The sequence below is a fragment of the Euprymna scolopes genome, chromosome 39 (assembly GCF_053919585.1).
Source record: "Euprymna scolopes isolate OS-2025 chromosome 39, ASM5391958v1, whole genome shotgun sequence".
NCBI lineage: Eukaryota > Metazoa > Mollusca > Cephalopoda > Sepiida > Sepiolidae > Euprymna > Euprymna scolopes.
In genome coordinates, this window is record NC_136520.1 from 61,549,498 (window position 1) to 61,566,317 (window position 16,820).

Consider the following 16,820-nt stretch of genomic DNA (forward strand, 5'->3'; position numbering starts at 1 on the left):
GATATGCATATGCTTAACCTTTTTTAAATAAGTGTATCCTGGTTTGTTATCCAAAGAAAATGGAACACTATATGAACACGTTTAACACCGGATATGACGTCACTCAAAGATCGTGGGGTTTGTTTTTGTTTTGTTTTTTTCGAAACATAAACAAACACGTAATTTATTTTTCCCAATTGAATTGCTCTTAGAATAATATTTTGTTTCCATTAAGCAATGAAAAAATAAAAACTATTTATACGTAATAGGTATCTGAAGTATGTAACGTTTATATTAATATGATTATACGATACTGTTGCTACATGATATATATATATATATATATATATATATATATATATATATGATATGTATGTGTTTGTGTGTGTGCGTGTGTGTATGTGATTATACGATACTGTTGATATATGATATATATATATATATATATATATATATATATATATATATATAACTACTTCATTTACTCACATAAAATTAATATACGAAAGTATGGATTTATGCATAAACTTTAAGTATTTACTTCAAAAGTGCTCAATACGTAGGCAGAGCTAGTTAGTAATTTATAAAATATATATGGCGATTAAACTACACTGAATATTCGGCGTTTCATCCACTCTAGGATTCGTCAGGCTTATTCGCGCATAAGCCTGACGAATCCTAGAGTGGATGAAACGCCGAATATTCAGTGTAGCTTAATCGCCATATATATTTTATAAATTACTATATATATATATATATATATATATATATATATATATATATATATAAATTACTATATATATATATATATACAAATTACTATATATATATATATATATATATATATATATATAAATTACTATATATATATATATATATATATATATATATATATATATATATGTATGTATATATATATATATCATCTGTGCATAGATACTCCCTCAGGCATTTATCTATAAAAATGGTCCTGTGGTGCTGGAAAAGTTGAAATGCTGGAAGCATGTAATAATTGATCTCAATGACCGTGTTCAGTGTCATGCCTGCTTGAGCGTGTGAATTCACCTGTAGGACTAAAAAAGAAAAGTCATTTTTGGACTCATAGACTTTAAGTGTCTGAGGGAGTGGCACTCGTCTGACAAGACGTTGCAATTATCATATATATATATATATATATATATATATATATATATATATATATATGAGTATTTGATACCTTGATATGAGTATACGATATGTTGATACACCGGTTCCTGTTAGATCACTGAAGTTGAGCAACGTTGAACCCGGTCAGTACTAAAATGGGTGACTATGTGGGAATACCAAGTGCTGTCGGTGTTCTTTGCTTATCTCAGGATTGTTTCCGGTCGTCTTTGATTTCTTACTACTGGAATCAAGCAGTACCATGTCAGGGGAAGTGGATTTCGTGATTGCATAACCCCTTGCTTCACAATTACACTCACAACCACCTTTACAAAGGGTATCCATTGTCTCTCGAGACTGGACCCAAGACATGATCGATGATGATTGTGCGAAAACTGTAAGAAAAAAAATGTAAGGAAAAATTAAAGATGGCGCCCGACTCTCTCTTTAACACGGTAAGATATCCTCAACACGGCACAAGAAGCAACAGCCACACGATTCCCCAGCCAACTCAATCGTCACTGCCCCACGTCTTTCCCCTCACCCGCTTTTATCGTCGTTCTGGCCCGGCTAAATTTGCATATTCCGAGAATTCGTGTGACTTTGCGAGACATCATACTTTACAAAAGACGGCGGTCGCCATCTTGGTCCCTCTTTTCTATTTTTGGTCGGTAACGCTGAGCTGGTCTCGAGGTAAGTCTTTTTCCCCTCATCCGTCTCTCCCACGTACCCACACAACACGCAAACACGCGGGCGCTTATCTCCTGGATGCACGTTACACTCCCCCCTGATCTGATGATCACATAGAGAGCACTGGGGGGGTGGCCTTTTAGTGCGTGTGCTTCTGCGAAGAGGTACATTCACTGTTTCAGATTCGGGCTCTGGATCTGGTTCCGCCTCATCAGATGAAGTATCGCTATCAGTCTCTGGAAGGGGCTCACTGAATCTGTGCATCGGCAGCTCATCGCTAGACGCTTCACTGCTTTCTTCTGTAGTTGTATGACGCACCTCGGTAGCTGGGCGAAGATCTCGCACATGTCGTGGGGTTCCATCGACCAAAACAGACTGCTGGCTAATCACTCCAGATATGTGTCCTCGCTTAAACTTGTCGGTGCACCGATTTCCTGGAGGCCGCACCCACACTGGATCTCCCACTTCATATCTGTTATATGTTCCCTTGTCGGTTGGCTGCGTAGTGTTGATTCCCTTCACTCCGACTCGGTACGTGTAAATAGCATTCGCAGGTGCGGTTGAAGGGGACGTCCCGTCCTTTGGCGTAATGTTGTACCAATATGTTGCTTCCGCAATAGTACATCGCTTCCTGGCAGCAATTCTCTTGATGCTGCGATGGCTTCTTTCAGCAATGCCATTTCCTGATGGCACATGCGCACATCGCAACCGTAGACGGACGCCCCACTCATCTAACAACTGCCGGACTTGCTGGCTACAAAACGCTGCATCATTGTCAGTCAGGAGCTCTTCCGGCGCACCTCGCTCAAAAAAAATGGATGATAGGTGGCGAACAACATTTGCTGAATCCTGTCTGGTCATCTGCCGCCACACCGCAAATCTCGTAGGCCCGCAATCAATGAGAGTTAGAAAGGGCTTGCCACTGTAATGGGTAATATCCATGGCCAGCCGCTGCCACACACTCTCAACTTCCAAGCGACCCTTCTGCCATCGCTCTGGTGCAGGATCAATAGACTGGCAAGCCTCACAATTTCTGACGATCTGTCTGACATCCATCTTGGTCACTGCTGGGTATGCACGCCTCACAAAATAAAGGGTCCTCTTGATACCCGGATGTCCGCTCTGTGCATGAATTTTTTGTATTTGACATGGGTCGATTGCAACTGCACAAGATCGAGCAGTAATCTCCATTCCCATCTTCGCGGCTTCATACCATTTGTGAGGTACACGGGTCAGTTGGTCAGCACGATTACAATGTGATGGCACCAGAGTGACGCTCAGTGATAGCCCATACTCAGATACCAGGTTTTTTAGCGTGTCTAGCCTTCTCCGTATTAACATTTCGCTTGCTGCCTTGGTACGGACTCGTGTCCGTCCTGAAAGTGTGTCAGACACCCAGTGGTAGACACAGAGAGAATCTGTGTACAAGGTCAACTTCTTAGACTGCCACTGCAGGGCCAGATTTACCCCCTTTACAACAGCGTCCAGCTCTGCCAGGTTGATATGCTGAGAATCTGTTACGGGCCGCAGCCAACACGCATCCTCGAACACGTTTCATCCTTGCTCCAACGATACTCCCAACGCCAAAGAACTGGCATCAACCCACACACCTACGTTGTCTCCGTTAACACACCACCGCCCACAGGCAGGGTCCTTCTTGTTCACTCTCTCCAGTGTCTCTTTAATCATCAGAGTTAGTAGGACATCATCGGATATGTTATCCCAACCCGTGGTTGTTAAATTTGCTCTGCGTTTAATCACACCAACAGCTGTGCGGAGCCAGCCACAGACCGGTAAGTGACCAACAAGTTTTCCACACCAAGAAAAAACGGTCCGCCTTGTAACGAGGTTGGGGATGCTTGGAATTTCACTGCCACGCCTCCATTGTAGGGTGCCATCCTCTTCATAAACATCCAATCCCAATACACGTGCTCCTTCCCTTAAACGTTCGGGATTCTTGCATTCCAGACCAAACTGAGCCAACTTTTCTTTGACACACGACGCAGACTGTACATCTTCATTGACGTATACGTCATCAATGTAAGCTGACGTTGAGTCCCTCATGGGCTTTTCTTGGGACAATACTGTGTTGACAATAGTCTTCATGATCTGTGGTGCCACATTTAGGCCGAAGCCAAGGCGTGTAAGGCAGTACCTCTGCCCCTGGAACCAAACTGTCTGGAACGGGCACAACGTCTCATCAACTCGCACCTGTAAATAGGCTTTTCGTAAATCCAATATTGAGACATTAGTGCCTTTCTGACGCCATTCCCTCAACTTACTGGCGCATACGTCAGCATCGGCAGTGTAGGCTTCAATATGCTTGTTAAGCTCCCTATAGTCCAGCACGGGCCGTACTTTCGACTTGTTATGCTGGACTACTGCCATCAAGGGTATTAGACCCTTCGGAGGCCCAAGCTTGTCCTCAGGGTAGGGGATTAACCAGCCATCTTGGATCCACGCCTTTAGTTCCCTTTCGTATTCTGCTCGGGCCTCACTGGGTATAGGGTACTCTGCAACCCCATTCTTGAGTTTAGTCGGTGCCATTCCCTCGGTCCACTTCCAAGATGCAATCCAGGCCCTCTTGCGCGAGTCGTAGTCCACTGTAAAATCCGGCCGATCGATATGGAGCGCTGCACACACTGGGGCCTCTAAGAATCGCACCTTTCCATCTCGATGAATTGCGACTCCCCCCAGCGCCTTGATGGCATCGTATCCGAGCAACAGGTCAAACCCCAGGAGATTTCCTTGGGTCACGAGCACATTGATCTTAGTGGCTGCACCGGTGTCCGTGTAGATCTTGACAGTTCCAGCTCCACAGCATGTCTGGGTCTCGCCTCCTATCGTGGTGACTTTGATCTTCCTCTTAGTCCAACTTGGACACAGCCTGGTGCTCACTATAGTATGCGAACAGCCTGAGTCGAGAAGTGCTGAGCAGGGTATCCTGTTTACGTAGACGGTTATTACTGGTTGCGCCTTGTTCAAATTTTGCTCGGGGAGCAGGGCGGCGCTGACGTCCTCTCCCCTGATACGTTTCCCGCACAGTTTTGGGCTAGATGCCCCAAACCGCCACACTTAAAACAGCGCACACGCCCCCTGTTGGTGCAATTCCTTGCAAAATGTCCGCGTCGGCCGCAGCGAAAACATTTCCCATTGCTTGCAGGGTTCTGATTCGGAATCTCCCGAGCGCCAATCTGGCCTGTCTGTGTCGCCATCACAACTGGTTCCCCCAGGTCCTCCTCATCTTTGATGATGGCTCGAGCACGTTCCATCAAGTGTTCCATGGTCGTTGTTGAAACGCTGGTTGAGGCTCTCAGTAGCTGCTTCACCCGAGTGGGAAGGCCCGCCACAAACGCGTACGCGAGTGTCCGCTCCGACACCCCTCCACCGAACAGAACTGCGAGTTTCTTTAACTCAGCGAAGAAAACGTCCACGCTTTCCTCCGGTAGAAGTTTTCGGGAAGCAAATTTTTCATAGGCCGTACAAGGATCCATGGCAAATGCCTTGTACAGCGTAGCTTTAATTGCGGTGACATCTCCCTTTTCGGCAGCACTGAGTTGCTGATATACACTCAAGGCACCCCCAGCCAATCTCAGGGGAATTACAGTGTGTACCCTTTTCACCTCACAAAGGTCGCACGTCAGCTCGACCCTTTCAACCCAGTCGACGATGGACGTGGACCCGTCAAACTCGGGTATGAGCTTTAAGTCAAATTTCGACTCGGTCATAGTCCTAGAGGCCAAATGGCCGAAATGGCTTGTAAGAAAAAAAATGTAAGGAAAAATTAAAGATGGCGCCCGACTCTCTCTTTAACACGGTAAGATATCCTCAACACGGCACAAGAAGCAACAGCCACACGATTCCCCAGCCAACTCAATCGTCACTGCCCCACGTCTTTCCCCTCACCCGCTTTTATCGTCGTTCTGGGCCGGCTAAATTTGCATATTCCGAGAATTCGTGTGACTTTGCGAGACATCATACTTTACAAAAGACGGCGGTCGCCATCTTGGTCCCTCTTTTCTATTTTTGGTCGGTAACGCTGAGCTGGTCTCGAGGTAAGTCTTTTTCCCCTCATCCGTCTCTCCCACGTACCCACACAACACGCAAACACGCGGGCGCTTATCTCCTGGATGCACGTTACAAAAACTTCGAAGCAGATTTTGTTTCCGGTTAAGGATTTCCGTTTCGTATACACTCTAGTAATAAAAATAATATGAAATCCACTTGGCGATCGCTGCCGTTATTGATTCTATTTCTAGTAATATTTACCTCAGGTGCAACAAATTGACCCCAAATCAAATACTAAGTTGCAATTACTTGCGATAGGGGCAGTGCTCATACAGAGCGGCTAATCTTTGCCTAACACAACGAAGAGTTGACCAATTCTTAAAGAAACTATCAAGCTGCTCAACAGTTCATTCATCATCTACCTGCTATGATTTCACATAACGTGATAGGTGGTTTAAGTAAGTACTCCCACTGGCTAGTGAAGGGAAAGAGGCACCTTACTTCTCCTGTTGGTGGAAGTACTTCCACCCCTCCACCCTATACATAGTGTTTAGCATTACCAAATCGACATTTATCTGGTATTCGTCAGACTGTTGCTTAACTTTGGTGATCTGGCAAGAAGCATTCTGTCAATCGGATTATATTGTATATCACTCATTAAGCACAACTCATTATTTAATCTTAGTTTACGATGGGTGTTCATTCCATTACACCACAATGTCAATTCACTTGTGTCTAATTTTATCAGATAAGGCTGTCCGAAGATATCAGCTTCCTGACTTGAATGCACCACATATTGATGTCATTGTTTTTTTTTTGTGGGGGGGGGGGTTGCTTTTTTTTACTGGTTGCGAGATTCAAACCCATTTATATTTAGGTTGTAAGTCGTTATCCAACCATATCAAATTAAATGAAACAGAGTTTTCTTTTTTTTTTTTTCAACTTTTCTGAATCAGTATAGTTTTTTTACAACTTTTCTGAATCAGTATGTTTTTTTTTTCAACTTTTCTGAATCAGTATGGTTTTTTTTCAACTTTTCTGAATCTGTATGTTTTTTTTTCAACTTTTCTGAATCAGTATGTTTTTTTTTCAACTTTTCTGAATCAGTATGTTTTTTTTTCAACTTTTCTGAATCAGTATGTTTTTTTTTCAACTTTTCTTAATCAGTATGTTTTTTTTTTCAACTTTTCTGAATCAGTATGTTTTTTTTTCAACTTTTCTGAATCAGTATGTTTTTTTTTCAACTTTTCTGAATCAGTATGGTTTTTTTTTAACTTTTCTGAATCAGTATGTTTTTTTTCAACTTTTCTGAATCAGTATTTTTTTTTTCAACTTTTCTGAATCAGTATGTTTTTTTTTTCAACTTTTCTGAATCAGTATGTTTTTTTTCAACTTTTCTGAATCAGTATGTTTTTTTTTCAACTTTTCTGAATCAGTATGTTTTTTTTTCAACTTTTCTGAATCAGTATGTTTTTTTTTTAACTTTTCTGAATCAGTATGTTTTTTTTTCAACTTTTCTGAATCAGTATGTTTTTTTTTTAACTTTTCTGAATCAGTATGTTTTTTTTTCAACTTTTCTGAATCAGTATTTTTTTTTTCAACTTTTCTGAATCAGTATGTTTTTTTTTTCAACTTTTCTGAATCAGTATGTTTTTTTTTCAACTTTTCTGAATCAGTATGTTTTTTTTTCAACTTTTCTGAATCAGTATGTTTTTATTCAACTTTTCTGAATCAGTATGTTTTTTTTTAACTTTTCTGAATCAGTATGTTTTTTTTTCAACTTTTCTGAATCAGTATGTTTTTTTTCAACTTTTCTGAATCAGTATGTTTTTTTTTCAACTTTTCTGAATCAGTATGTTTTTTTTCAACTTTTCTGAACCAGTATGGTTTTTTTTCAACTTTTCTGAATCAGTATGTTTTTTTTTCAACTTGTCTGAATCAGTATGTTTTTTTTTCAACTTTTCTGAATCAGTATGTTTAATACAACAATGAGTTAGCAATGTTATTAGTTCCCCCCCCCCCAGATAAGAAGATCACAGATTTACATATTTCTAGCATCGTTTAATGAGTTTCTGAAAACAGTTTTTGTAGAAGATGCGGAAATTCAGGAATCAAGCTGCATTATTTCGATAACTATATTTAATTTCCTGAGAATTAAAGCATAATTCAGGAATCAAACAGTATCATTTGGAAAACGCTTTCCTTTCAAAAACAAATTTCTGGCAGATATGCGTAAGTAAAAATCAGATGGCGCAACGTATGGCAAAGTGCATGGGAGAGAATTTTTTTTTCAACTTTTCTGAATCAGTATGGTTTAATGCAACAAAGAGTTGACCAATTCTGGAAGAAACTATCAGGCTGCTCAATTGTTCATCCATCACCTGCCTACCGTGACTTCACGTATTCTGAGCAGGGGCGGGAGAAAAGTCGTTACTCGACCTTGCCCAAAGGTCTCCTCTGGATAGTGTAGGAAAGAAGGTGCCTTAGTGGAACTTTTTCTACCATGCCACCCTATACAGCGCCTAGTAGTTCCAAATGGTCACCCATCTGGTACTGGCCAGGCTCATCGTTGCTTAACATCGATGATCTGGCGATTATGATCTGATTATGCCATATATATTGATTACATCATCAGATCAATAAGAAAAAATTACCTTTTTAGACCATGGCATTTCGAGGCCTAATGCTTCCTATCAGAAGAGGAGAATAAGTCAGGTTTATATATCTACAAGGAAGCTGACAAGGACATTAACTTAGAAATGAGATAAAGATAGAACCTATCAGATGCTACCAAACTCCTTCGCCAACTTTGGGTTTAAACACTCAAAATTTTAGATGTAGGTTACTTGGACATGGGTCAAACATTTTAATTTGATTTGAGCCCAAAACATTAAATGTTAATGGGTCAAAATTGGGGTCAAAGTTTTAAAACATTTTATCTCTGCAGTCTCTACTAACTTTTCTCTAAAGTAGTTCAGGAAGTCTAATTTATAGAAAGGAATTGCTGTACATGTGCACACTTTTTAATATAGTTATGAACAGTACATAGGGCCCGAGCAAAGCCGGGCTGAACTGCTAGTATAAAAGAATAACAGTTGCATTCCGAGATCTAAATATTTATTTTTCATGCAAAATTATTCTTTTATATATTCTCTGTTTTTATATTTCGCAAAAACACTTTAATTCACTTTAATTTTTGAATAAAACCTGTGTAGCTTTACAATATGAACAAAGATGGCTGCCGAAACAAACATACGATGTTGAGTCTTCTATGAACTTTTTTCTTCTTGTAACATTGTCATTTTTTCTACCAAAGTAAAAATGTTTATTTTTTCTGAAGAGTATATGCACAAAAAGAGATGGTATTGACATAATAATAACTGTTTGTTTCTGCATAATGAAACGGATTTGTAAAAAAAAAAAAATGTACCGAAATTGTAATATACTGGAGGAGCTATTTTGCATGAAAAATAAATATTAGCATCTTGGAATGTAACTATACTGTTATTCTTATATATAACAAAAGTAGTTCAAACTTTAGAATTTCGTAAAAAAAAAAAAACACACACAGCAAAGACCATAACCGTGGCCGGAAACTATGTTTCCATCACCCTAAGTATGTCCTTGTTATTCCTGGTAATCCAGCGATACATTTTGAGGGTGCTGGCAATGGTCCTGTTGTCATAACTTGGATCGGTACAAAGCATGAGTTGTACAGCAGCGCATCTCCAATTTTGCTCGTTGAACATTGTGTCACTTTCAGACATGATAAAAGGCTTCTATTGCTCTTGGGATTTGTACACAACTGGCCAACTGGTAGATGGTCTGCAACAGACGAAAGAAAACCGGTTTTCATCAAATGGAACTGGAATCATGTCATCTTTTCTAGGCCGACAACTTTATCATTCCACTCTGTATATACATATATATATGCATATATACATATACATTTCTGCATATATACATATTTATATGGTGATTGTCACTTCTTGACAGAAGAAGACCATCTTTCCCTTGCTTTATTGTTGATTACTCATTCATTTTCATGTATTTTTGAAATATCTTTTATATATATATATATATATATATATATATATATACATATATTTAAATTATATACACATATATACACTTATATACACATACATACATACATGTGGAGATGTGATCAAGATGCATCAATTCCTATTTTCTGTGAGAACGAAGGTGGCTCTTCAGACCAGCCCTGCTCTTACACAGTCTGTTGCAAAGGTCACACTTAAGCTGAGATTGAGGGATGCCAACTGGTGCTGCCCTACTGTGGACGCTCATATGACGCTTCAGGCCTCCATTCGATTTACATATTTATATACATACATATATACATATATGTGACCCAACCACATGTGATGGTGGAAAATTACATCAGTAACAGGTGAATTAGAGCTGAATTAGAACTTTTTGTTATGTGAGCGGCCCCGGGCAACATTAGCGACTTTGCTGGTCCAAATTGTTGGTTGACAGCGCAAAATATAAGAGATAAAAAATAACTTCAGGAGTATTAATAATAATATTGTTTCGTGACGAGAATAGTTAAATGATATCGAATAGAATTGTTTTGTCTGGGATATGACCCTAGGGTCAAGGTTAAGGATTTCTACCTGCATTGAAAATGGGTGTGGAAAATTACTTAATCAATATGCACAAGTGATTTGGCCAATTAAGCCAATCAGGACGTATCTGAGTTTCATGTAATGAAAATGGATTGGCTAGATGAGAAATCCAGACTTCTAAGACCTCCTTTTAAATCAGAGCACAGAGCAGTTTTTTGCTAGTTGAGAAGCCAGTCCAGAAGCCAGTCGAGAGCAGAAAACTCCAGTTGAAGTTGAAAGTCAGGGCTGTCCACTCCACCACCCATGCTATGCCCCACCCCCGTTCACTAACCGTCAGATAAAGAGAGATAGAGAAGGCAATCGGTTGTTGAAAAAAAGGTCCCGTTTGTGTCACTGTTTAGGCAGGCTGCTTGTTAAAAAAAGACATTGCAGATAATTTTTTTCCTTTCCATAACTGTAAAATAACCTTTTTTTATATCCAGAATTTATTTAATAATTAATTGTTATAAACGAAAACCCTAAGATGTACATCTGGAGTCAATTATCTGTTGCATACGGAATTCGTGACTAACTCACAAACAAATACCAATTAGAGTAATTTCTATCTATATATAAGCCAAGTACGTCCAAGGATGGAATACTGTTGCCATATCTGGACAGGAGCTGCTAAAAACAGCCTATCCTGCCTTGACAAAGTACAAAATAGACTTTGTGACTTAGTGGGGGATGCCCTTTTCTCTACCCTGCAACCTCTCTCCCATAGAAGAGACGTTGCGAGCCTGTCCTTGTTTTATCGTTATTTCCATGGCAGATGCTCGTCTGAACTCCAATCTCTGGTCCCCCCTCGCCAATCTTTCATGAAAAACACCCGTCTAGCTGAATCCACTGTGAAAAATTCCCCCCACTCTATATCTGTGCCTAAATCAAAACGTGGATTCCATGAACAAAGCTTCTTTCTTAGAACTGCATGCCTGTGGAACTCTGTTCTGTCTGCCTGCTTCCCACCGGACTACAACTTGGATGTGTTCAAATCCAACGTTAACAAATTCCTAATGAACCGCCCCCTTAAGTAAACACTTCATCAAATCTCCACTAACGTAATGTACTTGCAATAACCCTTATTCCTGAGTGGCTTCCAGGCCTTGATAAGTGGCGATCACTGTGTAAAAAAAAAAAACAGAAGGAGAGAAGTTCGCCAATCCAGCGCCCATTAGCTGCAGCCCACAACGCATATGTTCCCTGGAGACTTTGAATTGTGCATTTTGTTTTTTTGTAATTCTTTCTTATTTTTTTAATTTTTGTTCTTTTCCCGAGAACTACTGTTGAGGCAGATGATAGAGGAATCAAACATCAACCCTGTCTTCATAGAACTGACCGAGACTACGTTATTGAGCTTCTGTGGGTGTTCCAAAATTAGAACCACCTAAGACTATACTCATGTACCAGTAAACACAACGGTCTTCACTATGTTATATTGGTGCCTTCTTGACCAGGACATGACCATTGGAAATGTCATAAAAGGGCGTCACTGTGTTATATTGGTTCTATTTAGCCAGGAAGTGACCTTTGACTGGGAGAGATTAGAGTCTTCACGATGTTATATATATATATATATATATATATATATAGTCATCCACATACAGTAATGTTTTGCTGTATCACAGCTCATCAGTGCAGCTAGCAGCTAGACAGGCAACTAGCTCAAGCCAGGATCGAAACCCAACAGCCCAAACGACAGTCAAGGCTTAAATTAAGGCTTATATTAAAGCACTCTGATGGAATCATTTTTTCCAAAATATAACTAAATATATATATATATATAAGTGATGTTGTCTTGTCTGTATGAGAAACGGTCTCTACCAAACTCATCTGTCAATTTTAATATACTCTAGAAAGTAATATGATGATGTCAGATGATATTAATCTATTTAAATAAAACAGTAGATGTATGCATGTGTCTGTTTGTGTGTAAATATTTAACCGATAAACTATTAAACTACTGGTCACCTAACACTGAAATTAACAGGAAAAAGTAATCATACACCAAGGATGGTTTATAACAATTAAAATCTTTGTTTGGATGATGAATAACGCGCACAGACATATCAACAAGTTGTTCATTTCAACTTGCCGGCATATTTTTATTTCTTTCTGCACATACACAAATTCAATTCAAGTCGCTTAATATTAAATCTTTCTTACATATCTCTAGATTACTACACCTGTAAAGAACGTGGCGGAAGCACTAAATGTTTTTTTTTATTATTCAATTTTCACCCCAAACAAGGCACAGTGCCACTTTGAAGCAGGGGGCTACTATCAGGGACTTAATTAGCAGGGTCATTATGAAGGGAGATGAGTAGAAAGATGTTTGTTCACATTACACTTGAACTTCTGCATATCAGTACAGTTGGGAAAGCAGAATCCCGGAAGGGAGTTCCAAAGACCTGCAGTTCTGGGGAAGAAACTATTGGAGTAAAAGGCTTTCTTGCACGTAGGGATCTCTACTGTAAAGGGATGAGACTTAGTAGCTTGTCGGGTTTGTCGGGGGTAGTTACGTCGGGGAGGTACAAGTGTTTGCAGTTCGTCAGAGCATTCACCATTAAAGTATTTGTAGAACAGGCAGAGGGATGCAACATCTCGTCGATGGGACAGAGGCTGAAGCCTAGATGACAGTTCAGGACGTATCAGGTTGGCGACTCTCTTTTGAACCCTGTCCAGGAGCGAGAGACAAGCAGCAGATGCACCAGCCCAGATGTGACAACAGTACTCCATACATGGGCGAATGGTTGCCTTATAGAGGTACAGGATACTGTCAGGCGTAAGTAGTTTTCTAGCACGGTAGAGGGAGCCAACATTCCTTGCAGCAGCCTTGGCAATGCTCTCAATGTATCTATTCCAGTTCATATTCCCTGTAAACGTTAGGCTGAGGAGTTTAAAAGAAGTACTTTCAGGCAATGTGTTCTTGACCATTGCTATTGGTGGTAGAGAAGGTTTCTTGTAGTTATTGAAGGAAACAAGCTTAGTTTTAGCAGCATTGAATGTGACCATCCATTTTGATTCTAGCTGATGGCACCCAAGTCATTTTTTTTTTTTTAAATCATATTAAGTAGAATACAATATTCAATAGAGAATTGGCTCTGTAATAATAAATACGAAATCTGCATGAATTAAAATATATATATAAGCGTATTTTAAAACCCTAACCCGGACAAGTTCTGATCCACCCCCTCTAGTGTTTAATATTTTTATGGAAAATTGTAATGAGTGCAAAAATTACTTGAGTCGCCAATACCCTAGAGAGAGTAATATGCTGATGAATAAATCATAATCATGTTTAAAAATCGAAGTTAAGCAACGTTGAGCTTGGTCAGTTCAGATGGGTGATCATTTGGGAATAGCAGGCACTGTATGTAGGAGAACATCGACAACTTCCTGCAAAAATCTTCCATTGTCATTTTCCCTATTTACCATTCCTGGGGATATACATACGACTAGGGGCCGCTTGTGAATTTCATACTCCCTCTGAACTTCCTCTTTCAGAGGAAGGGTCCTGGATATAACCTTAAACTATATCCGATGGTGAGGCCCCAGCTTGCAGGGTTTGGGGAGTGTGGAGTTACCCTTTAATTGCCTACGCTCCCAGGTCCACTCTGACCCGGAGTGGTAGTACCTGTTAGGGTCCCAACTATAGGTTAAATAGAAACCGACTTGAAAAAAAAAAATATTCTATTAAAAATTTTTTCTTCAAAATAACTGGATTCGCATTAAATAACCTGAAAAGGGTTGATATGTCATAAAACAAAAACAACCAACCAACCATCTTTCAGAGGAAGCCGGTTCAAACCGCTAAGGGTAAGAGTGAGTCTCTTCGATAAAAGTAATATTATGATGTCGAATGAAATTAATGTTCATTATTTATATATTTTTTCTTTTTCTTCTTTTTGTAACGTGTAGAAATGCAATTGCTGCCGTGAGCGGGAGTTGGTGGACCGGAATGTCGTGTTGGATGAATGCTACGACGCCGTCAGCGGACTGATCATTCCGGATCTCCATCCTGTTATTGTCGTAAAGGAACCGGTGAACTGCGAGTGTCGTGAATGTGCCAACTTCCACTGAGCACAAGAGACGGCTCATCCGAGCATGCGCCCACGTTACCGAAACAAGGCCAGCCGAAAAATCTCTCTGCGATGGCTATAAAACCTGAACCAGCCGCGAGCCAGGTGTTTTAACGTAATTGACCTGACAAAACGAAATAAACAGAATTATTGAAAAGATTCTTCAGACTTGTTTGTTTCTTACCGGGAGGGGCGGGGGTGGGGTCAGCTGAAACAGAACCCAACTTCGGAGTCGACTTAAAATTAAAAAAAAAAAAAAAAAAAAAACGGTGTGTTCTTATTTAGAATTTAGTCTCATTTGTGAGAAATACTCTTTTTTTTTTCGGGAGTCACCACTTATCAAGGCCCGAAGGCCACTAAAGGATAAGGGTTAATGAATGTAAGGTGGTAGTATAGTAATCATTAATGGTGTAGCTTTGGCAGAATTTATTTATTTATGGGGACTGCTCAACAAGAACTTGTTTAAAATTGGATTTGAAGGCTACCTTGTTGTATTCAACTGGGAAGCAGGACAGCAGAACAGTATTCCACAGGCGGGAAGTTCTAGGAAAGAAGCTTTGTTCATGGAAGCTGTGTTTAGATTTAGGCTCAGATTACCTCACGTAATAAGTTTTGGCTTAACTGTCAGAAATAGGACCAAAGAGAATGAGAAGCATTTCCCTGAGTTAATGAATTGTCACAAGTTGATATGTTAGGAAGTTGCCAAATCAGGATGTCCCGTTTTAGCGGCATTAACCTGCTAGAGGCTTCCTTAATCGTCAATTCACAGGCAAAGTCTATGATTGCAATGGAAATTCGATAATTCAAGGAAAGAGTTCTTACTTAATCTGGGTTTTCCACAATTGTTGTAGACACATCAAGACATTCAATAAAAAAAAAAATGGAATTCCATAAATTAAGTTCATCCACAAGAAAAATTATATTAATGAGGGAGCTACAACTACTATCAACAATTTCCCCCACTCTCTAACTGTGCCTTAATCTAGACGCAGATTTCACGAACAAACCCTCTTTCCCAGAACTGCCCGCCTTTGGAACACTGTTCCGCTGGCATGCTTTCTGGTTGAATACAACATGATAACTTTCAAATCTAATGTAAACAAGTTCTTGTTAAGCTGTTCTCATAACCCTTATCCTCGAGTGGTCTACGGGCCTTGATAAGTGGTGACTCCCAAATAAAAAAAGAAAGAAACCCCGCCATAAAAGAACTGAATAAACTCATAATGTGAGCTACAAATGATACATGTTGCTCCTTAAACTTCCAAATGCCAACTGTTTTTTTTTTTATATACGAATTTGGTGGTAAAGTCCTCCTTTATTACCTTCGCACATTGAAGAGGGGAGTAAGAATTGTGAAGAAAGGGGAGAAGGGGGGAAGGAGGAGGAGAAGGATGAGGAGGGGGAGAAGGAAAGTGTTTGTAACTCTACGGTAAAAATTTCTGACAAATTAGACAAAAACAAAAGTACAGAAAAAATCGGCGCTTATTTGGAATAAGGACAATCGAAATATTGAATTTCAATTAAAACCAATGGTATTTATGTAATGGCCGTGTCACGATTAGTAACATATCCAAAAATTACCAAAAAATGATAAAGTAAAAAATTACGAGAATAATAAAAAATAGTGTTCTCATCTTGAGTATGATTTTTCACAACGTTTCGGTCGATATAACCTCCGACCTTCTTCAGGTGTATTTTGCCGAACTCGGGAATGTTTCTGTCGAACTCATGCATTTGAAACATTTCACGAGTTCGACAAAATACACCTGAAGAAGGTCGGAGGTTATATTGACCGAAACGTTGTGAAATTCACGCTCAAGATGAGAACAGTAGTCCGATGAATCCAAATAATACGAATAACCAGTTTTTATCTAAAAAATTAAGTACCGTAATAAAAATAGCTTTCGAAAAAAAAATTGCAAGTTCTACTTAACGATAAACAGACGGGTGCATATATTAGCAAGGGAGGTAATTGCAATCTGTCTTGTTAGATTTTAAAAAATGGCAGGTCAATAGATCGTGAAATCGTGAAAGTACATATTTTATGTAATAATGTAGTATAATGTTATGACACGACAATTAAGTGGATAACATTGGTTTTTAATGGAAATTCAATTTTTCGACTTTCGATGTTCATTCTCATTCCGAATATGCACCGAAAAACCTTTACGATGTACGTACCAGTCACAGAACAGAGATGTCATATTCCAAAAAATCATGTAAATTGATAAAGTAGTTTTATTTTTATAAAGAAAACAATTTTTAAACGATTTAAAGCGATTAATCTGAA

General features: G+C 39.5%; 1 protein-coding gene across 1 annotated transcript in view; it reads left to right on the top strand.

Moving 5' to 3' along the window:
* Window positions 1-14,690, top strand: part of LOC145263806 (partner of bursicon-like) — a 73,212-nt gene extending 58,522 nt beyond the window's left edge. The window contains exon 3 of the mRNA XM_080120871.1: window positions 14,370-14,690. Within this exon, the coding sequence (XP_079976997.1) occupies window positions 14,370-14,531 (162 nt within the window). The 3' untranslated portion in view covers window positions 14,532-14,690. The remainder of the gene's footprint in view (window positions 1-14,369) is intronic.
* The last annotated feature ends 2,130 nt before the right edge of the window (window positions 14,691-16,820 follow it).